We start from the raw sequence: 24,612 nt of genomic DNA on the forward strand, positions 1-24,612 counted from the left end.
AAACTAAAGAGAAACCTTCTATACATCCAAAATGTTATCAAATACTAATGTGAATTGCACTTGGAAATGTTAAGAAAGGCACTCTAATTCTCCTCACCATGAAAGATATTTTAAAGCAAGAAATCATATGAAGATATACCAATCCCACAACTCAGAGTAGACAAAATAATGGTGTGGTAGTCAAGAAGGGTTTATTGGAAACTGTTTACGTTTCTAAACTTCATATGGCAAGAGGAGTGGACCAGTAAAACAAGCATATAGAAAGCTTCTGGCAAAAATCCAAGTAGGCTGCCAGAGTTCGGTATTGAAGAATGAGAAATTAAAGAACTGAGTTTTGACTCTCTATGCCTCCTATTCTTTACTTACTTCCAGTAGAGATTGGATTTGGATTTAGTGCCTTTCCCTTCCCTGTGTTCAAGGTGATTGGCTATAACAGGGCTATACATGTCCTGACCCAAGTAAAAACACTCTGTTACCAAGAGAGATCTGTCCCTGTGATTAGATCATCTTTGTTAGAATTCTAACAGTGAAGTATGTTGTTCTGTTTTAGTTTTTCTTTTTCAAATTGTTGTATAGTTGTTTGGTAGGTAAGTAGGTAGGTATGAGGACAGAGCTTGGAAGGGATGACAATCTATCTTTAAAATATAAGCCCCCTTCTTCCCTCCCTCCTCCCCCCCCCCCCCAAAAAGCTACTAACAGTATATTTTGTGGGACAAAGAATTTACTGCATCATACTGTTGGGTTTTTTTCTGTCCCAAAATCAAGAAGTCCACTGTATGCATGAATATCAGTTTATTAAAATCTTTTCTTTAATAAGTAGTTACGTCTGTATGCTTCTTCAAAACAATTCAGGAATATTACTAACACTAGAGCAAACATCTTACTCTGGCAATTGCTCTCTTTATTTCTTATGGCATTCCAAATAATTGCACATAGTGTCTGTGTGAGATTCCTGCTTTAGGAATAATGTATGGCATGTATTAGCTGTATTACTTTAATATTTTATTTTATCTCTTAAAGCCACCAAAGTATTTTAGACACAGTAAATTGTCAGTTATGCCTTTAATATAAGTTCTGCAAGAGACAGTGCTCACTCAGCATATTACTTGATTAGGAAAGCAGCCGATAGATAGATAGATACACAGATAATAGTCTTTATGATACATGTCTGAGGTCAGCTACTGCAGAGGAGACACCTTTGCAGATGCTTTTATTGCTAGGTGAAATAAAAAAACCCTTTTTTATTAAATTATAACTCACTCCAGGGTAGTCAAATAGGGAAAACTGTAAACATTTGTCGCTGCTTTGAAATTTATGCTTAACACCACATATCTGTGCTCATTCAGAGATTAAATAAAATCTTTGTTACAGTAGGTCCAATGTGAGTTTAAACAATTGTGGACATCCAATGAAATGGGGTTTAGCCCACGAAAGCTTATGCTCAAATACATTTGTTAGTCTCTAAGGTGCCAAAAGTACTCGTTCTTTTAACTTTGTTTTCTTCACCTGCAATCTTGATACTCCCCTTGCCAGCACTAATGGAGATTCATTATTATTTTCCAGGTTTTCATTTGTAATATGTTGTTACACTGGTAAATGCACTGTGATCCTAGAATAGGAACATATTTTAAAATGAAAATGAAGCCATCAAAACAAATTAATATGCTTGATCTTTGGACGTTTTAAAATTCTAGTTTATATTAGAGCATATATTTGATTTAGTTGGTGCTGGTCCTGCTTTGAGCAGGGGTTTGGACTAGATGACCTCCTGAGGTCTCCCAACCTTAATCTTCTATGATTCTATGATATTGCTTGCACATCTAATAAAGGAAAATATCTCTCCTGATAAGTGTGCCAATGTGCTGTTTTGATGAATGTCCCCCTGAAGTGCATTGGGAAAATGCTGCAGCCTAGAATAAAGCTAGAAGAATTTTTTTCCCTTTGTCTCCACTAGAATGCTGATTTTTAAGACTCTTCAAAGTTATGGGAGCATTGATGAGGATATATGAGTTATCTTCTTTCGGTTGTCAGTACCTGTGATGTGAGTGCAATTATTGGGGCTGGCCGTGAAAAATTTTGAGGTTTCAACATTTGTGTGATTTTTTTCCTAATATGGAATAAAAATGAGATCTTTAAAAAATTTTCATGAAAAACAAGAAAGCGAAACCTAGCCCAGAATGGCCCATAGCTCTGTAATTAGGGCACTCACCTTGGATGTAAGAGACCCAGGTTGAAGTCCATAACCACTGGGTTATAAAATCAGTCTTTCTGTCTTAATGAATATTGAATTATTTATACAAAATGGAACAGCTCCACAGGAGAGCTTGAGACAGACTGTCGATGTGTGGTTAGGGCACTCACCTGGGTTGTGGAAGAACAAGGTTCAAATCCCTGGTCTGAATCAGGCAGAGTAGGGAACTGTGAACCTGGGTCTGCCATGTGACAGTCCTAATTATTGGCTATTCTGGAGTGGGTCTGTCTCTACCCCGAGAAATTCCCTTCCAGACTGTGAGTAAATTTCCCAACAAAAGTTTCAGGTCTGATTGAGGACGGGGGGAAGTTGACAAGAAGCTCTAGCCACAGACAGTTGTGGTGCTTCTTGCCTGTTGGCATCCTTTTTCCCCCTTTCTGCCAAGTACCATGGTTATGGGGCTAGGTGGTTCTCTGTCCCTTTTCTGGTCTTTCAGATTGCCCCCACCTCAGGTCTTGAGTCTTGTTCGGTGTCGGCAGATTGACTGTTGGGGCCGTTGTCATGCAGGAGTGTGATGATATACATACAATACTGTTGCACTGGGTTATAAAGCTTGGTGATGCTCAGGAGACTGACCACTTTATGTGCCCCAAACTGTAATGGGCAGTTAATGGGATCCCTATCCTTATTTGCTCCCACACTCCACCAGGACTAAGAATTTCTAAACAGAAAGGGGTAGTTAGTTCTCCATGGTGCTAAAAGGGCTGGTTGACCACTGTGGTAGGTTTATGGGCATAAATAAAGAGTGGTCTGGAAGGGTCCATGGTGCTAGGGTCTTTTGGAACTCATTTCTGTTTACCTTAATGGGAAAAGGACAGTTTGTCTCCAGGGTCACTGTAGATATTAATGGTGTGGAGATTGTTCTGGGTATCCTGGGAGACCTCGCTTATCCCCTGCTTCCCTGATTAATGAAGCCATTCACAGGCCACTTGAACAGAAGGAAGAAACTCTTTAACTATCACTTCTGTAGTTGCAGAATGACTGGGGAGTGTGCATTTGGCTTTTTGAAAGGAAGAAGGCTCTGTTTGTAGAATAGGTTGGAAAATGCAGGGGGAAAAGCGCATAAAATTAAAGTTACATGTTGTATTTTGCACAATATTTGTGAAAGTAAGTGGGAAAGTCGTAGTTGATGGGTGGGAGGCTGAGTGCAGAGACTTGCTCAGGAATCTGGGAAGCCACCGAGTCATCCAATAGACCATGGAAACAGCCAGGGCAATACTACCAGGGGTGCCTATTGCTCTTACTTTGAATCTCAGACCGGAAAATGTGCAGCTGTACATGCAGCCATTAGCTTGTAAAGGGGGGCAGTGAGATGGATTGTGGGCATTGCAGTCCCCTTTATGTATGGGGAGTTGGAACATTGTGGCAGTGCTTGTTTTACCTTGTGTCTGTGTCTAGATACTTTTGTAAAACCCTATGAATTATTTAAAATTAATGGATTTTCTGTGTAAACTGTATTGATGACTCTTTATGAATGAATTTGAATGGTTTTTATTCTTAAACAATCTGTAATATAGCAACTAGAAATAAACCTTTAATTAAAACAATAATGAAACCAAAATTCAAAGGACACGGTGCAGTGGAGGGCAGACTGCAACAAGGGGAGGAGGGATTCAAGTCACAGGTGAGTCTGTGCCTCACACCTGCCTTTTCTTGTTCTTGGGCCTTCAGTTTTTGGCACAGCTTGAAGTTATTAGGGACGCCAGCTGCTCAAAAGAGCTGGGCTCGCATGTGCAATTGTTCTCATTGCCCAGAGGTTCAGTCTGGGAAAGGAATGGCCTCTGGGAGTATGGCTGTGGTGGGTACAGAAGGAAGCAAATGCTTGTGTTCCCAGTACCCTATATAGTCCAAAGTCTGCAGAACATAGCTGGATCTCTGTTTGGAGCCCAGCATTGCCTGGTGCCCTAACAGCAGCATGCACTGCAGCAGAGCATTCTGGCCCTGTATTGTCTCCAGGAGTTACCTCTGCATCTCCCTGTCTTTCTCAGCTGTGTCTTTTGCCACAGCAGTGTAGTCTCCGGGCACTGTTACAGTGTCTTTGTCCACTTCTCCTATTTCTTTGGAGAGCTCCACTTCTTTCCCCTTCTTTGACCTCTGAAACAACCTCCACCTCTCTGTTTTCAGTTATTAGGGGGGTGGGAGGAGGGTGTCGGCAATGAGGTCTCGGAACACTTCATCCCTAGTTTCTGGGTCCCCCCACTCTCCCTCAGATTAGACAGTCATTGATAAAGGCCCTGTCCTTGAGGGTTTGGCTCCTGCAGACTGGCTGTGGGAGCAGGAAAAAAACCCCCAACCAGAAGTGGTTATTGTTCTGTATTCCAGAAAGGCTGTGATAGCATTATTTTTATATGCAGTTCTGACTCTCCCTCCCTCAGATTCTTCCCAGTATGGGAGAGAACCTCCGAGATGGTAAGTGGTGAGGCCATGAGGAGGGCTGTATTGGGATTTTGTCTGGGTAGTACCCTGGCACTGGCCAGCTGCAGGTGTCTAACTGGAGTATAGATGTATGCCAAGGGTACATCCACACAGTCCACAACAGTGAGCCTCCAAAGCCAGGTCGGCAGGCTCAGGCTCATGGGGCTCACTCTAAAGCACTAAAAATATCTGTGTAGATGATGTTGTAGCTCAAGCTTTGAAGCTTAGGGATGGGGGCGGCCTCCCTAGATTTCAGAGCCCAAGGTCCAGCCTGACTTGAAACTGAAAAGCACTGTCTACACTTCTAATTTTAGAGCGGTAGCATGAGCCTGAGTCTGTCAACCTGGGCTCAGAGGCTCACTGCCATGAGCTGATGCTGGCTGTGTAGATGTACCCTAAGGAGCAAATAATTATGCAAATTAACTTTTGTGGAAGAACAGAGACGGGGAACGGGCGCAGGATAGTAACCCTCCCACCCCAGGGAATTGCTGGCAACCCACAGATAAGGAGACACTGACTTTGTTAATCTAAATGTAGGCATTAAAATGACTGCAGTTCATCTATCTGAGTGGTGAAATCTTTACATAATTGTTTTCTTTTGCTTGTTTCGTATTTTCAGTTAGTTTCTATGTGAATAAAATATACTGCAAATATCTGACTTAAACATAACCCATCATTACAGGATGACTCCAACACAGTCCAGACATTTAATTATGATAAGTATGTGACAAACATAGAGTAATATATGGGGTATTTCCAAAATCTACTAAGGAAGGCCTTCTTGTTTTAATAAGTAGTTTCTCTTGTGGATGCTTAAATGTATTTTGAGAAACTTAGAAAAAGCTTACAAATAGTTATGCATAATATACATATTTATAGAGAATGAAACATTTACAGATTATATGCAGAGTGGTGTTTTAAAATATTTAAATGAGCATCAACTTGAAACCTAATCAGTTCCAAAACATCAGTTTAGTTTCAGATACTACTCGTGCCCCTAAGTTTCGCAATCAATTTTTGTTTGGTTTGGTTTTACAATGACATTTTTCTATTTGTAAATATTTTTCTCTTATTTTCGCTGTAGAGAGACACACACAAAGTGGAAACTGACCCTCAAACACACAAGAGGGACAGAGTGAAATGTAATTGATGTATATTAGAACTTCCTTGTATTTTAGGTTTTCTTCAAGTACAAAACAACAATTATTTCATAACTTCAGTCCCCCTTTTGTGAAGATACAGGTTTTTGGGTCCAGTCTTGCCTCTAGCAGGAATTTTATCATTGATTACAATGGGAACAGGATTGGATCTGAATTAAATTAAATTGCATTTTAGTTTATTATCTTCTGGTTTGCCTTAAACAAAATATAGAATAATTGCACAATGTTCTGCATGCATTCAAGCACACACAAAACCCTTCCATCTCTGCATGTACTTAGTGGGTAGTAGAGAATGACAAAAGCATAGTAACTTGCTCAGAGGAAGCCAGTGAACATCCCAGTTACAGGCTTTATTGAACAGCCTGGTTATTGGTTTTGTACTGGAGTCACAAAGCTGATTTTTCTTCATGGTTCAACAGGACTTTGTCAGTAATCCAATATCCACCTATCTGGACTATACAGAGAGTCTGGCATTATCACATTTTATAAAGAGATATTTATAACACCATATGATAGGTTTGGAATTGCTGGAAGGACATAAAATCCTGTTTGTTTACAAAACAAAGTATTTCAGATTTTTTGGGTGGGTAAATTCGCTCTGTTTCTTTTGTTGCATAATCACTGTTTTCAGCAAGATAATTGAGATGCAGACATTTATTTTTAAAATACTCCTACACAGGAAAAAGGTTAGATACATTCTGAAGTTTTGTTATGTTTTTGCTGACTGGCTTGTGCTGCTAAAGTGAAATACGGTCACTCTTCATACTGTTGTGTTTAGTTGAAATTAAATATACTCTAAGGTGTGTGTGGAAATATTTTGTCTGAATATACCTGGAACATCCCTTGTGTGTTAAGAAATGTAATATTTTTATCAAACCCATTTTACCAAATTCCTATAGTATTGAATAGCAATTAAGTCATGTGGGTCCTATGGAAATGTAGTAAAGTTTTATATAGAAATTGCTTTGAAAATACATAATAGAAAATATCATTGCTATGATTTTTGTGTTTTCTTTGTTTTAACTATCCTATAGAATTCTATGGGAGGTGTGGGATACATTTCTCTTTGGAATTCTACTAACTCCAACCCTATTGAAAGGTTCTCATTTTCTATTAAACTCTGTAAAACTTTCTCAAAAGGGACCCTTTCCTTGTCGTATCTTTGGTTTTTTATTATCCTTTCATATAAACACTGATTTACTGACTGATAAATATTCTATAATCAGAGGGTCATAGATGGATATTAGAGTATAAAAGCAAGAGGTCTTTCCTTTTCTAATCAATTAAGCGGTTTCACCATCCCATGTTTGAGACATCACTGTTCATGCCCATGAAAATAGTTCTGCTTATCCATATTTCTCCTGCATTTTCTATGGTATATGAAATTCTCCTTCACTTCCTGTTCTAAATTACTGTTACATCGCTGCTGCCTTTCCATGGTAAGTGAAAGTTGAAATGTCTGTATTTATAGCCAGTGTCCCCAGGTATCAGTATTAATTGGCTAATGTTTAAAAACTGTTCTGCATTCCCCAGATGGAAGGTGCTCAGAATGTGTGAACACTGCAAAGGGAGTGTGTGGCAGTTGCTAGGAGTGTAGAATTAGGGGAGAGTGAATCACTATAAGACTTTTGGCAACTTAACTAGAGGTTGTGCATCGTAAAATTCTTGTCCAGAGTGAAACAGACACGACACAATAGTCTGTTATCATAACCTACAGTATTTCCTTTCTGACTCAGTGTTTTCAAGGCGTAGTAGCAGAGTTCAAGTTCAGACTTGGGCAATGTGCTGTCACTGTGTAGACGTCGAGTATAATATCTCCTATCAGTTAAAAGGATCAGTTAAAAGAAATCAGTGAACTTTTTACCTGACCTCTCTTTGGGGGCGGGTTTACTGTCAGGAAACTGCAGATCATAATTTCCCAATTCACTAGTTGTCTAGCTATATTTGTTAGAAGTTAATTACTGTTTATATATTTGTGATTATTGATATCTTTCCTATGTTTCTTTTGATTTTGTGATATAACGATGATTTAGATAATGGCTTACAGAGTACACTTATAAAGTTTGCAGCTGATACCAAGCTGGGAGGGGTTTCGAGAGCTTTGGAGGATATGATTAAAATTCAAAATGATCTGGAGAAATGGTCTGAAGTAAATAGGATGAAATTCAGTAAGAACAAATGCAAAATATTCCATTTAGGTAGGAACAATCAGTTGCACACTTACAAAATGGGAAATCACTGCCTAGGAAGGGGTACTGCGGAAAGGGATCTGGATGTAATAGTGGACTGCAAGCTAAATTTGAGTCAACAGTGTAACACTACTGCAAAAAAAAAAAAAAAAAAAAAAATGAACATCATTCTGGGATGTGTTAACAGGAGTGTTGTAAGTATGACATGAGAGAGTATTCTTCCGCTCTACTCCGCACTGATTTGGCCTCATCTGGAGTATTGTGTCCAGTTCTGGGCACTACATTTCAGGAAGGATGTGGACAAATTGGAGAGAGTCTAGAGAAGAGTAACAAAAACGATTAAAGGTCCAGAAAACATGACCTCTGAGGGATTGAAAAAGATTGAAAAAACTGGGTTTGTTTAGTCTGGAAAAGAGAAGACTGAGAGGGGACATGATAACAGTTTTCAAATTTGTAAAAGGTTGTTTCAAGGAGGAGGAAGAAAAATTGTTTTTCTTAACCTCTGTGGATAGGACAAGAAGCAATGGGCTTAAATTGCAGCAAGGGAGGTTTAGGTTGGACATTAGGAAAAACTTCGTAACTGTCAGGGTTGTTAAGCACTGGAATAAATTGCCTAGGGAGGTTGTGGAGTCTCCATCATTGAAGATTTTTAAGAGCAGGTTAGACGAACACCTGTCAGGAATGGTCTAGACAATACTTAGTCCTGCCATGAGTGCAGGAGGCTGGATTAGATGACCCTTTAGGTCCCCTTCCAGTTCTATGGTTTTATAATAATGTAATACTAATAACCACATAATGGATTAAAACATCCTCTGAATATTTGACTCTCTCTCGTTCCCATACACTAACCCCATTCTCCATCAGTGTTCTCTGATATGATACTTGCATTGTCTTTTTGCGGTGCGCAATGGGAAGTCACAGCTGAGCAAAGCACAATTTTGATACCCTTGGAAAGGGAATTTTTTTCTTTTGTTTTTTGTTTTTACGTGCTAAATCTTGTGAGCTCTTCTCTAACTTATCTAGGGGACCTCAGACTTTCACATTTGTTTTCAGTTTATCTTTAAATAAATATACTGCTCTTCATCAGAGTATAAGGAAAGAATCAGTTTCCCCTTGTTTTTTTAGGCTGCTTGTTGGCTCACCATGGAGTGGGTATCCGGCTAACAGAATGGGAGATATCTACACATGTCCTGTTGATTCACTTGAAACGACATGTCAAAAACTGAATTTACAAAGTAAGTTGTAACTAATGCTGACTTAATGCAATTGTCCATTTTGCCTCACTTCCATACCAGGCCAGATTATTTGATAAACTTGAATTAGGCAGTTCGCACAGACCTACTGACCCTGATGAAGTGAAAAAGGACACTATATTGTCCATGTTTTCTAAATAGTTTCTTTGTTGCCGAGCATTCTTTGGTGTGAGATAAGACTTGGAAAGAATTTGAAAAATATGGACAGTAGTATTAATAAGAAGATAGGGATGGCCATAATTTTTTTTTCTTCTCCTTCCAACGTAGCTTTTTATTTTTATTTTACTACTAAAATTAGCTGCATGTGTAGGCATATGGTGGTTGTTGCTTCTCCCCATGTAATGTTGTATTGGTGTTTTTTTTGTTGTTGTTGTTAGGCTTAGTAAAAAGAAGAGCTTTTTAGAGGGTTGCTCTGGTCTCCAGTTCATTTATTGCATATGCCGCCAGGACAGCTTTAGCTTCTAGAGCCAGCTCAGTATATAACTTTCATGCTACTTGCTGCTGTTTTTTCTCTAACACTTTTTTACATCCACTCTGTATTAACTGTAGAATTAGTAGCAGTTGTAGAAGCGGTAGTATATATTATTTATGTTGCGGCAGTGCTTTGGGGGTTCTGATCGGGGGTTCTCCATTTTGCTAGCACTTACCAAACACATAAAAAGACAGTTCCTACCCAGAACAGTTAACAATCTAAGTGTAAAATGAGAGCCAACAATTAGATGTAGCAAATAGGGCAACATAAGTCAATGATGAGATGTTTAAGAATATCATAGGTTCAGATCTGTGTTTTAATTTCTATTTCATGGTGCTATGGAATAAAGCATTTCTCTTCTCACACAAATATTCCCATCATTATATATTTTCTGTCTGAAATATCTAAGATTTGAGCTTGATCCAGTTGAGAGAGATCTGATATCTCAGGTAGTGCAAACAATAAATGTAGTCACTCAACCTACTAAAAACATTTGTACTTTATAGAGTTAAACTGCCACTTGAGGAGTTTGGCGTCTTTGCCTATTTCCTGTAGCTCTCTAGAGCAGGCACTGTAATTATAAATGCTAATCTAGATATGTGACAAGGCCAGCTAATGTCTAGCAAATTTCTCTCACCAATTATCTTTCTTTTGTTTTGTCCCAGAAGCTTTTATGGGATTTGAAAAATTCCTCTTCCAAACTCTTGTTCCTTAAGCTTAAACTTTGAATTCTGTTACTGAGGAACATATGATAGGAATTTAGGGCTTTTTTGCTTTCCTTTAATCTCTTTATTTTTAGCTTTAACACACATCCCAAATGTTACTGAGATAAAGGAACAGATGAACCTTGGCTTGACACTAATAAGAAGCTCAAAAACTGGAGGATTTTTGGTAAGTGTCAAAGCTATACTCAGTAAGTAGTAAAAAATTACTTTCTACTGTTGACCATTGGTGGAAAATGTAGCAGCTAGAACGTTCCACATTTGTAAATTAAATCTGAGCTGAAAATATTTCATTATACAACATGGAATAATATGTATTTTATATTACATTTAAAACATACATTAAAATAATGCTATGTAAGTGGAAAAGTAAAGCACTCGAAAGTTAGGAATTGCTCCTTTTGTGCATTCATCTGGGGGTCCTGTTTGTTCATCTATCTATAAATAAAATATGATCATGAAATTAAAGACTGTATCATAATGCACAGGCCCAGAGAGCAGAATTAAGGTTGCACAGGAAAGAGGAGATGGCCCAGGCTATAGTCATTGAGTTTTTTTCTTCATTGTACTCTTTTGACAGAAGTCATTTCAAATATGAGTAGATTATAGTAACAGCAAACTAGATTTCTTTTGCAATAAGTCGATCTTGGTGGTGCTTGTTGCATTAATCTGAAGGGTTTTCTTTACTAATTTGCCAAGCAGTGCCTTTTACAAAAATCAGGTTTTTTTCCCCAAGGTAGAGCATCTGCTTTTGTGAATACAAGGTCTGCTCCCTTTGTGTGTCCTCATGGCTTCGCTTTCACCAAGCCAGCTTGTGGAGGAAGACCAGCTGTACCCCATAAAGGGATGTAGTAGCACACATGCTGCATGCTGAGGAACTTGAGTGAGAGTGCCTCGTACAATTCCCCCTAATGTGGAGCAGCTCTGCTCCACCTTCAGCATGGGCTACTTCCTAACAGCCACAAGGGAGCCCAACAGAGGAATCAAGGCTATCCTAGTTGAGATCAAGTAGTAGAGCTAAAGCTCCAAATCTTGCCATGAGAATTAAGTATTTTTCTTTTAATTTTGTCTGCCTCTTTCTTTGTGTGGATTAGCCCATAACATCCCAGGGCCACCTTTTAAAAAAAAAAATGTTGTTGTCCTAAAGCACTCAGCAGCTTGGGAATTTTTCTCTAAAATATTCAGGCCAGTTTTGAGTTAGCAGTTTGAAATTGTTTCCATTGTCTCTTTACTTCTAATCTCCAATATGTAAGGATTCTTTAAAAAATAACACTTGAGAGAGAAAAAGCTGAATTAAATGTTTGCTTAAAATAATGCTGGTAAACGAACTCTGCTGGCAGTTAAAACTGCATTGGAATGGAAAATTCATATATAAAAGTATATCCTATTCCACTTTTCTCACCTTCTGAAATATCTCCCCTGTTTTTGATAAATGAAGTATGAACTTATACCCTCAGGTACCTTTAAAAGCTTTCATTTTCCATTATCTCCAAATGCAGCTATCATATGCCAGCTTTGTATTCTGCAAATGCTGCAAAAACAATTTCTTATAGCTTACATTATGTACAACCTGTTTCTATACAGTGAACAGTTATGTTCAAAGATCCACCACAGCAATGGTAGAGCTTACGAAATGGTGAACGATCAACGTGTTTATAGATCATATTGATTCGCTGTTGTGATGCATGCATGCATATTCCAGTTTAAGATTTATATATCATACACCAGTACAGTACCTAATGTAGTAAAACCATAAATATAAAGCAGACACTTCACTATGCTTTCTTCCCAGTTTAAAGTAAGAATGAGTTCTTCTTCAAGTGGCTATGAATATTCCTGCTTATGGGTACTGCACCCTCATGATGCGCTGATAGGTGACTCTATAAAGGAGTGCCTCCTGATGCTGTGGGGAACGGCAGTGGGGCAGGAGTGCTCTAGCTGACATTGCTAGCAGACGTTTTACTGTAAGGCACCACAAGGCGGTGCAATACCCATAGGTGGGAATATTGAAGCCATGTTGAAGAACTCTGATTACAGTTAAGTAACCTTCGTTATTCAGGCTGTCCCAGTTAACTTGAATCGTTTTAGAATTAATATTTTCTCTGTTGCCCCTTATGTTGTTGTATTAGTGTTCAAGAATTTATCATCACTGGCCTCTTTTAGCCAATATAAGCTCTGAATCATCAAAGTACTTAAAAACATACCAAATGTCAAACATATGAGTAACTCCACTGAAATCAATGGGACTACTTGTGCTTAAAAATTAGGCATTTCCTTAAGTACCTTAGTGAATTGGCACTGAAAGCTCTGTTCTCTGATTCTTTAGGGTGAGAAAATTGTGATCAAAACCTGAATGATTCTTTTGCCTTTTAGATGTGAGAGGCAACATTATTTATTAGCCATTACAAACTTTAATATATAAAAATGTGTATATATAATGTAGAATAATTTAAATTATCTAAATACACAGACACACGTGTACATATATGCCTGAGCCACTTTCTGTTCAAAGGCTTTCCTGATCCATGTAGAATTCACTAACACTGACGGGATATCACAAGTATGATTACAGTAGACTATTTAACAGGAAGGAAAAATAAGTTTTTAATTAGAATATATTTGTTTTGTACATTAATAAAATGTTTCTGGGGTGGCAAAAATGTGTGTGTTGTATCTGTAGCCCTCAATAAACATTTTGAGCTAGACCTGGCCAACACATGTCCCATTTCCACTGCTTTGTTTCAACGCCAGACCCGGTGTAGAAGGTATGGAACGACTTCCGTATGAGGAGAGATTAATAAGACTGGGACTTTTCAGCTTGGAAAAGAGACGACTAAGGGGGGATATGATAGAAGTCTATAAAATCATAACTCGTGTGGAGAAAGTAAATGAGGAAGTGTTACTTACTCATAACACAAGAACTCGGAATCACCAAATGAAATTAATAGACAGCAGGTTTAAAACAAACAAAAGGAAGTATTTTTTCACAAACGCACAGTCAACCTGTGGAACTCCATACCAGAGGCTGTTGTGAAGGCCAAGACTATAACAGGGTTCAAAAAAGAACTAGATAAGTTCATGGATGATAGGTCCATCAATGGCTATTAGCTGGGATGGGCAGGGATGGTGTCCCTAGCCTCTGTTTGCCAGAAGCTGGGAATGGGCAACAGGGGATGGATCACTTGATGATTACCTGTTCTGTTCATTCCCTCTGGGGCACCTGGCATTGGTCACTGTCTGAAGACAGGCACTGGGCTAGATGGAGCATTCATCTGACCCAGTATGGCCGTTCTTAAGGTGTTCTGGGAGTAAGAGGAGTTTTGGCCATCCTCTGGCTGACTCCAAGATCATGGGGTGTGGGCAGAAAGGTAGCATAAAAGCCCCTTTTGTCCCCCATTCTGCCGTTCTGGTGCACAGAGGGAGATCCCAGCATACTGGAGCTTCAAGGCCTATATCTTATTTTCTTTTTAGTTTACATTGGCCTTAGTAAAAAACTCTGAGCCTGCCCCTGCCTATGATTCATCTGTTAGAACAAAATGAATACTAGAGTAGCAGCAGCCAGCCTGATCTATCCTACACAAATGGTTCATTTTGTTCTCACTGTCATATTTAAAATAGAAACAATTTTATATTTCAGTGCGTCTTGCATTGCAATCTACTGGTCCCAAATATTCCAGCAAAGCATTGTAGGTATAGATTTGTAAATCATACAGCACGTGCAATTAATCCAGCTGCCATGCACCTTAACATAATGCTGTTTTTTACTTTTAGTTTGTTAAAACACAAAATAACTGAAGTAGCCTGTCAATAATAATTGAATCCATTCACTGTGTAAGAGAGGGAGCAAGTAGGAAACTGTTGACAGGAGCTAACAAAGTACAAGGGGAAGAGAGAACCTGTTGAAGTGTAGAACATTCCTTCTCTTCCTTGCTTCACATTTCTGTAAAAGTGTTTAGGTGGGGCTCTGAAAGGTGCTGTACTGTCTTACTAGAAAGTATTATATTCTGATCAACAATAGTATAGATACAATATAAGCAGTGGCATTGGAAGCTTCCTTGTGCCTCCACCAATGTGTCTTAAGCCTGTCTGGAAAAGACTAACTCTAGGAGAGTTCAGTTTTTCTTGTTAATCAACTCTTGACCCTATTGCTGAATTGGTTCTTGTATTGTGGATGCCTGTGCAGAAGAACTTGACTGACACCAGCTCGTATCATATAGGCCACTGAACAACTCTCATGTAAAAGCAACTTTATGGGTCTTCTCTTTCCAGTTTGGTCAAATTCAGACCAAGATAGGCTTAATACCCCATTCTTGTGCATCATACAGTCCCATTTATATATTTAATAACTTATTCAGTTTTGTTTTTCAAATCAATTTTTTTTTAAATTGGTGCTTCAACTTTTAAACTCTTGCCATGCATGGAAGGAACAGAAAAAACTTTTAAGACCCTAAATGACAAAAAACATAGCCTTATGCAGTGTTGTTATGGACCCAGGATATTGGAGAGACAAAGTTGGTGAGGTAATATCTTTTATTGGACCAGCTGATAATTACCTGTTCTGTTCATTCCCTTTGGGGCACCTGGCATTGGCCACTGTCAGAAGATAGGATACTGGGTTAGATGGACCTTTGGTCTGACTTAGTATGGCTGTTAACATAAGTTAAGTGATCTCTCTCTCCTGCCATCCATCTCTACCCTCTGACAAACAGAGGCTAGGGACACCATTCCTTACCCATCCTGGCTAATAGCCATTAATGGACTTAACCTCCATGAATCTATCTAGTTCTCTTTTAAACCCTGTTATAGTCCTAGCCTTCACAACCTCCTCACGCAAGGAGTTCCACAGGTTGGCTGTGCGCTGTGAAGAAGAACTTCCTTTTATTTGTTTTAAACCTGCTGCCCATTAATTTCAGTTGGTGGCCCCTAGTTCTTATATTATGGGAACAAGTAAATAACTTTTCCTTATTCACTTTCTCCACACCACTCATGATTTTATATATCTCTATCAGCTTCTGTCCTATAAAAGATATTACCTCACCTACCTTGGGTCTCTCAAAAAAATATAGTCTTCACATGTCTTTCTTTCTCTACTTATTTTTTCAAAAATCATCTTACGATCAAGACTGAAGTTAGTACAGACAAAAGTTATAAATGTCTTATCCACAGTTTTGAAATATATTTTCTTGTGGAACAAAGAATTCTCAAATTAGTAAATCCATTATTTTTTAAACTTTATTTTTATCCATGGTGTGGAGACACACACAAAACACCTCATGAGCTAACAGAAAACGTTTTGGCCATGCAGTACCATGTGTAGTTACCAGGTAATAAGTATTCTGCAGCAAATACCAAAGGCAAACTGCTACTGTGTGTGTGTGTGTGTGTACTCATAAGAACCAACTCATGGTAACAGTGCCACCTCGTGGTTAGTCTCAGTCAATATTGTGTCTTCCTGGGAGGGAGCTATTCCACTGATCTCCTGTGCTGTATTTGATTGTGACACTCTCATGAAGGTATGTAAAGGAGTGAAATGACAGGATACATGTTGTTTTATATTTTCCTCGTTTTATTTTTTTAAAGACTTGTGGTCCCTTGTGGGCCCAGCAGTGTGGAAGTCAGTACTATGCAACAGGAGTCTGTTCTGAAATCAGTCCCAGTTTCCAGATCTTAAGAAGCTTTTCACCTGCTCTTCAAAGTAAGGCAATGCATGTAAAATAGATTCAGTAATAAATAAATCCATTGAAATGAAGAGAGATGTCATGTAATGGAATCCAAAAGTAATTACCTTTTGAATTTTAAAAAATTCAGTTTAAAAAGAGCCTAATCCTGAGGTTCACACTCAGGGCTTGATTCTGATCTCACTTACTGGTGAAAATCAGTAGTAACTTCGCTGATTTTGGTGCATTTACATCTGTGTATCAGGCTGGGATTTTATTCCATTCTCATTCAGGCAAACCTCCTGTGACATCAACAGAAGTTTGCTTACATGTGGACTAGGTATGGACATCTGGATTTGGCTCATGAGTTGTAAGTAAATTTTGTGTATTCAGTGTCCTTTTATCAGTCATCTTTTCTCTTTTAGACTGTTCCTCCTTCATAGATGTTGTTGTTGTGTGTGATGAGTCAAACAGCATTTATCCCTGGAATGCAGTGAGTGCGTTTTTGACAAAATTTGTCCAAGGCTTAGATATAGGCCCCACAAAAACTCAGGTAAGTCAAAAAACATTATTTTGAAACAGAAGGAAGGTAGCAATGAATTTTATTAAAGGAAATTAAGTTTGCTAAGGTAAAGCTAACCCCTGGTTTGATCCTGAGAGATCCTGAATATCTACAGCTCCCATCAAAGTCACTGGGATTTGCAGTTGTTCAGCATCTCTCAGGATCAGGGCTTTTATCATAAAGCTAACTCATGTTTCAAAAGGGAATATTCCATTTTGATTAATTTATTCCAGTACATAGTTTGTGTCACGAGAGAGCTAGATTATTTCCAGGTTTCAGAGTAGCAGCCGTGTTAGTCTGTATTCGCAAAAAGAAAAGGAGGACTTGGGGCACCTTAGAGACTAACGAAACTAAACTCTCAAAAGCTTATGCTCAAATAAATTGGTTAGTCTCTAAGGTGCCACAAGTACTCCTTTAGATTATTTCCAGTATACTTAAAGGTCTAATCTCCATTTTAATGATAATGTGTAACAATCATTAAAATTTGAGCTCTGTGCATATATTGAGAGCAGAACACATCTTTTCTCCCCCCAGAGTTTTGTACCTCATTACTCTCAGTATGGCTAAAGTTGTAAAACCTTTTCCATTTTAAGCCCACTTTTCATACAATCATAGCTTTCCAAAATCTACAACATTGATGCAGAATTTTCCGTGCTTGTTTCTCTCTGAAAGTGATGATTTTGAGAAAAATTATATTTTTAAATTTGAGGAGGAAGATTTTTTTCCCCGTTTTTTTGAAAAAACTAATCACCTACTTTTAGACAGTGTTCTAGCAAACATTGCTGGTGTCTGAAACATAGCTCTCAATGTGGGCTAGCATTTTTCTTGTTTTGAGATACCTTGACTACATCAAAATCACTTTATGACCAGCAGTGGAAATTTTCCTGAAGACTAAAGTATGCACTTAAATAGAGGTGTATCTAATTTGGTCCAGCAGCTATACACCTAAGAACTTCACTTGAAGTTTGAGTTGTACAAAACACATAATTGTGTAGAATGGAACTTAAGAGTCTAATAGGAGCAAGTAACTTTTAAAATCCATTTTCAAGGTTGCTCAAGCTAATATTCCCAGGGGTTTTTTTCTCTCAATTTTTTTCCTTAAAACCTGAAAACTAAATGCAAAATACTAGTATTGAAACAATATTAAGATTGCAGGCTCAATCACTCCAAGTTTAGAAAATTCAAAAACCTTGGCAGTAATTATTCAGCCATGTAACAGATACTTAGTGTCTTCATTTCTTCTTCACCATGTTAAATGTATGTCTTAATACACTTCTCTATTAATTTATACTATAAATAAAAGGAATGTACAATGTTATGAAGTAATTTCCTATGGAATTTCTATAGAGCAGGTCTAGATGAGATAGTGATAAAAATATTGACTGCTGACAATTCTGTATCTATGCTAGAGCACCCACCAGTAGAAATGCAGTGGTAGAAGCTATGTAGGGAACTTTTAGGAGGCAAAAAAGTCTAGTGCAAACAATTAGATCATGTCTTCATTTATTGTTGAGTAGGGTAGATTAAAGAAACAAGATGTAAATTACTGTAAGAGTTTGTGACATTGTTTTACTTTGCAAACATGGGCAATAATATTAAATGGGGTTGTATGTGTTGAAGGAAAAATATACCACCTTCTATACAGAATTATAGAAATGTAGGACTGGAAGGGACTTTGATAGGTCATTGAGTCTGGTTCCCTGCACTGAGGCAGGACTAAGTATTCTCTAGACCAGTGGTTCTCAAACTATGGGGCATGCCCTTTGGAGGCATGGGAATGTGTCAAGGGAGGTTGAGCTGTATGCCCCCCCCCCCACCGGTTTAAAAAAAAAAAAAGCTCCAGCTGTCAACCCCTGGTAGCTGGGGCTCAGGCAGAAGGGCCGTGCACATCCGGGAGGTGGGGGGAAGGGATAAAGGGGACAGCCAGAACCTGCCACCCAGGCTTGGACTCTCCTTCCCCTCTCCCCCTCCTCAGTCCTCAGCAGCAGCGCAGAAGTAAGGGTGGCAATGGGGCACTAAGTCTGCTGTGAAAAGTGATATTGATAATATCACTTTTTACATTGCCACGCTTACTTGTCCACTGCTGCTGGCGCAGAGTTGCCTTAGGCGCTGGGTGGCTGGCCAGCAGCTGCTGCTCTCTGCTCTACCTTCAGAGGTGGGTGGCAGTCTCTGCACTTGTGTGGCATGGGAGGGCATAAACAATTACAGACACAAAGAAGTGGGGGTGTGATCAAATAAGTTTGAGAACCACAGCTGTAGACCATCCCTGACCGTTTTTTGTCTAACCTGTTCTTAAATGATCTTTAAGACCTTTAATGACTGGAGATTCCATAACCTCCCTAGGCAATTTGTTCCGGTGCTTAATTACCCTCACAGTTGTGAAATTTTTCCTAACATCTAACCTAAATCTCCCTTGCTGCAATTTAAACCCATTTCTCTTGTCCTCTCCAATGGTTAAGAAGAACATTTTATCACCCTCCTCTTTATAATGACCTTTTACATATTTGAAGATTGTTATCATGTTGCGTCTCAGTTTCTCTTCTCCAGACTAAACAAGCCCAATTTTCATTCTTTCCTTGTAGGTCATGCTTTCTCGACCTTTAGTAGTTGTTGCTCTCCTGTGGGCTGCCTCCCATTTGTCCACAACTTTCCCAAAGTGTGGTGCCCAGAACTTGGACACACTACTCCAGTTGAGGCCTTATCAGTGCCAAGTAGAGTGCAAGAATTACTTCTCCTGTCTTGCTTTACAACACTCTTGCTAATACATCCCAGAATGATGTTCGCTATTTTGCAACAGTATTACATTGTTGACTCACATTTAGTTTGTGGTCCACTCTAACCCTCAGATCTTTTTCTTCAGAATTCCTTCATAGGCAGTCATTTCCCATTTTGTATCTGTGAAATTGATTATTCCTTCCTAAGTACAGCACTTTGTATTTGTCCCTATTGAATTTCACCATATTTTAGACCATATCTCCAGTCTGTCAAGATCATTTTGAACTTTAATCCTGTGCATCAGTTTGACAAATAATTTTGGTATTTTAATTCTGTGTAATTGATTTGAACGCACGACAATCTAATTTTTTTTGTGTGATGATGTTTAGGTGGGTTTAATTCAGTATGGTAATGATCCAAGGATAGTGTTCAACCTGAATACCTACAAAACAAAAGAAGATGTTGTTAAAGCAATGTCGCAGACTTTTCAAAAAGGAGGAGACTTGACTAATACTTTCAAAGCAATTGACTATGCAAGGTAAAGTGCACCAATAATTGTTATGCTACTTTTGTAACTAGAGATCTGATCCTGGAAGGTGCTGAGCACTTCGTGAGAGGTTAGTACTGCCTCTGGGGCCCCTGGGAATCAAAGAACCTCTCTGAAGGTTCTCGCTACCTTGCACGATGAGTTTCTAAGAAAGATGCAAAATGACTTACCAGGCAAATTTTACTCATTGACTCAATGTGACTGCATGTTTAAATGTTTACAGGATAAGATCTTGGTTGATTGTGTGAAAACTATCACAGAATCAGACCCTTTCTCCAATAGGACTTTTGACTTTGTCGTGTTTAGCAGCAGTAAAAACTTACTTTGGGCAGTAAAGTAACTCTGATTACACTCACAGGCAACGATCTGTTAAGTAAGCAGGCACTATTTTTACACAATCATTTTTCAGCATAGAACTGCCCTTTTAATAGGGGTCGAACACTAACTGACTCAGTGACCTTGGGCTACTTGTTTAGAGACAGATTCTGAATACAGTGAGTTCCAAATCTATAGGGATCTTCCTTGTTTTCGTTTCCCTCTGTGTCTGCAAAATGGAATTAATGCTTGATTTTATTTATTTATTTTGCCTCTCGAGAGTATTGAGAGTAGAGCTGGTCAAAACTTTTTTGGACTTTTTTTTTTAATCGAACATAAATTTGCACAGGAAACCCAGATTAAAGATTATTCAGATAAAATGTTTCCAAAATTTTGCTTTGACCAAAACATTTTCCGGTTTTGATGTTTGAACAGTGCTTTGAAGGCAAAATGTGCAATAAGTGCTAAACTATTATTAATGAAGGACTTTGGCCAAGATTTTTAAACCTATTGAGGCAGTGTTGTGCCACACCTAACTGATATAGGAGCCTAAATATGATTTTCAAAAGTGATTTAGGCATTTAGGAACCAAAATCCTATTAACAGTCAATTTAGGGATTTAGACTCCTAAATACCTAGATCCCTTTTAAAAATGAGAGCTAAAATCAGGTAGGCATAGCACAGCTCAGGTGTAGCACAGCAGTGCCTAAATAGGTTTAAAAATCTGGGCCTATGTGTTCCAATAAAGAAACACTCCAGATGCACTTTGTTCTAAGTCAATGATGGAAGCATTCATTAAAATATGCATGTAATGAGTCTAGTGCTTTATTTATCACAGACGTCATGCTTTTTCCACTGAATCTGGTGGACGGCCCACAGCTACAAAAGTAATGGTCGTTGTGACAGACGGTGAATCACACGATGGCTCAAGTTTGCAAGAAGTGATAACTAAATGCAATGAGGACAAAATAACCAGATTTGGCATAGCTGTAAGTAATACTATAATTAATGCTGTAATTTTGGTGGGACTGATTTAATTAACAGTATGTATTCATGCATCATATCAGCGAGACTGGGACGGGGAGGGAGTTCATCTTTAGGAGCCACTGTAATATCAGCAGACTTTAGTTCATTAGAATTATTATTGTCATCCATTTATGTTAGCTGAAAATAGTGGGATTAGTCTACCCTCCATCATAATTTTTTTCGTTCCTGTTGTATATGATGTACAAAATATTTCAAAGTTGATGTTTTTCAATAAAAGGGATTCAGAATACAGGGCTTGATCCTCTTCTGTCCTACATCTTGGATAGTCATTTATCATGTGTGAAGGAACTGGAAAATTCTACCATTCTGCTTTTGTAGCATTACACACCCACTGTGTGCTCCTTCAGCCTGGGTGGAAATGACTGCACCAGTTGCAAAGTGGGGGAATTCAGATCCAGTTTATAGACCTTAATATTTATTATAAATGGCAGAAATGTTGCATTTTTCTTATGCATTCCCATCAGTTCACCTTACCCACAGATGTCAGGAGGCTGATGTAGACTCCATGATGGGAAGGGTGTGAAGGATCAGGGGAAACTACAGGCATTGTCTGGAGTGTGCACATTAATTTCATTTTCCTGTCATGTATAAAATATCTCTGTGTGTGTGATACTGAGGGAAATGGAGCCACACTGAAGTTTCTTTTTCTCTTTTCAAGGTTTTGGGTTATTTAATCAGAAATGAACTTGATACTAAAAATTTAATTAAAGAAATCAAAGGAATTGCGAGTCTTCCAACAGAAAAGTATTTTTTTAACGTGTCATCTGAGACTGCACTATTGGAAGAAGCAGGAACACTGGGAGAACGCATATTTAGCATAGAAGGTAATATACCCATTGGGGCTGAGGAGGTGTTGACAGTTTACACCAGCTGAGGATCTACTCCCTGTTTCTATTAAGGGGTTACAGGCTGTCTTTGCATGAATGTATGATAAATGCTGATGTGACCCAGTCATTATTAAAATCTTGATAAACATTATTACCTTTTTATCAATTATATTTCCATACTCTACAACTGTTGTGTATATTTTGGGTGAACTTTTGGGAGCAAATTATTTATTTGACAAATTGTTCCAGTCATGCTTCAGCTGACTTCAATGGCAGAAAGATAGGGCCCAATATGTAGCAACAATAATGTTCAACAGACTTAATGATACATGAATAACTTTCAAAATAATGGTTATTGCACCAGGTACAGATCAAGGTGATACATTCCAAATGGAAATGTCCCAAGTGGGCTTCAGTGCTTACTACTCACAAAAAAAGGTACGTATATTTAATCATTTAGTGTATAATGCTGGTATGATATAAAAACTGTCTCAAATGAAGCATGTAGATATAATTACATATACATAAGTTCATGTATAAATTTAACAAAATAAGAATAATAAACAACAATGCAATATACAGATCAAATTTCATTTAGATTTTCTTCTAATATAAACCAGGAAAGTGGAACAGAGGTAGTTTATCTGTAGTACCACAAAACTAATTTACATCCTGGTTGGAAGGAGAAAGAGAGAAAATATACCACGATGAAAAGTGAAATAATACTTTTTATTATAGCGTTAATGTTGAGTAATGGCTTCTATTCTAAGCCGTCCTCTTTTTATTTTTTATTTTTTTCAGCTGCTTATAATTTTCTCAAACAAATTATGCAAATTGGGTTGGATTTTTTTTTAATAGTTATTATTTTAAGTTTGGTCAAAATCAGTTCAGCCATTTCTGAGTTCACCAAGCATGAACAATTCTCCTGTTCTAATTTGATGTCTTGTGCTTGAATAACTCAGAAAATTGAAACTAAATATTTCAAAACTGGCTTGTTTGTTGACATTCATGGAGATGTAAGTAATAATTCAAGTGTGAAGAAAGTTTTTGTGTAGTATTTTCAAAGTTAAGAATGTTTTTGGCATACACACATTTTTCAACTATTTTTTCGTATTAAACATGTTTAAGGATACCTCAGCCAAATAAAGAATTCCTAGTCTAAATATGCAAAGTCCAGCTGCAGTTCAAGCAGTTTTCAAGCTCTTCAAACCTAATAAATATATCTATTTTTAATTTCTTCCCTAAAAACAAAAAAATTAGGGAAGTTTACATGAATAAAAAGAACTTCAATATTAATGCAACATTAAGCTTGTGAGACAGTTAGTCAGGATATAGCAAAAATTAAGCAGTCTCCCTCTGCTTAGTCAGGCAAGTTGCATATGTGCAAATATTTTCTATTCCCAGTTTCCTCTTTAAGCCATCAGTTCAACAGGGTTCTTAAGCACATGAGTAACTTTAAGAATTTGAATACAGTAGGGCCTCGGAGTTACACACACCAGAGTTATGAACTAACCAGTCAACCACACAGCTCATTTGGAACTGGAAGTATGCAATCAGGCAGCAGCAGAGATTTTTTAAAAAAGCAAATACAGTCCGGTACTGTGTTAAATGTAAACTACTAAAAGGGGGGGGGGGGGAAGCATTTTTCTTCTGCATAGTAAAGTTTCAAAGCTGTATAAAGTCAATGTTCAGTTGTAAACTTTTGAAGGAATAACCATAACATTTTGCTCAGAGTTAGAGAACATTTCAGAGTTACAAACAACGTCCATTGCTCGGGTGTTCGTAACTCTGTGGTTCTACTGTAGTCCAACTGATGGGGTTTTTTGCAAGTAATTACCATATATAAACTGTTTATATATAAGCGATCTTAATTGGGTATTACATTTTAAAAGACCTTTAGGAAGAAGGGGGGTCCATCTGCAAGGGCAAAATTTTTGTAAATGTTTTTCTGTCTCCACTGTTATTTCCAGTTATTTAAGCTATTGTGTATAGAGGAGTCAGGATTGGGGTTACAGGGAGGTTATTACTATGTCATTTTACTCATCTCTGAGGGTTCAGAGTATCTAAACATAATTAATGTAAATGGATTACACCATACATATACTGAACTTCTGCTGCCCTTGTACTTATGGAAGAGTAGGTAGCTCTAAAATTCTGATTGCATTGTTTAAAGGATGTTCTGATGTTGGGTGCTGTTGGGGCTTATGACTGGAGTGGGACTGTAGTCCAGGAGACCTCAAACTACGTGACTACGTTCCCTAATCAAGCATTTGAAAAAATTCTACAAGACAGAAACCATAGCTCTTATTTAGGTAAGGGGCGGTAACATTTATTATGTAGTATATCTAAAGTTAATCAAAGACAGGCAAAAATGGCAAATTACTTTCTTGCAGTCTCCTGTTTAAGTACTGATTTGAGAGGAAAGGGAAATTCTGTACATAAATGGATTTCATTTACTGGTCAATTGATTCACTGAAACT

At 38.0% G+C, this 24,612-nt stretch overlaps 1 protein-coding gene across 1 annotated transcript in view; it reads left to right on the forward strand.

Moving 5' to 3' along the window:
- Positions 1–24,612, forward strand: part of ITGA2 (integrin subunit alpha 2) — an 83,159-nt gene that overhangs the window by 26,343 nt on the left and 32,204 nt on the right. Inside the window, exons 3-11 of the mRNA XM_077816834.1 lie at positions 9,141–9,250; positions 10,540–10,631; positions 16,043–16,157; positions 16,545–16,672; positions 19,786–19,934; positions 21,097–21,247; positions 21,964–22,129; positions 22,497–22,570; positions 24,306–24,444. Of these exons, the coding sequence (XP_077672960.1) occupies positions 9,141–9,250; positions 10,540–10,631; positions 16,043–16,157; positions 16,545–16,672; positions 19,786–19,934; positions 21,097–21,247; positions 21,964–22,129; positions 22,497–22,570; positions 24,306–24,444 (1,124 nt within the window). The remainder of the gene's footprint in view (positions 1–9,140; positions 9,251–10,539; positions 10,632–16,042; positions 16,158–16,544; positions 16,673–19,785; positions 19,935–21,096; positions 21,248–21,963; positions 22,130–22,496; positions 22,571–24,305; positions 24,445–24,612) is intronic.

This window comes from Eretmochelys imbricata, chromosome 5, assembly GCF_965152235.1.
Source record: "Eretmochelys imbricata isolate rEreImb1 chromosome 5, rEreImb1.hap1, whole genome shotgun sequence".
Taxonomy (NCBI): Eukaryota; Metazoa; Chordata; order Testudines; family Cheloniidae; genus Eretmochelys; species Eretmochelys imbricata.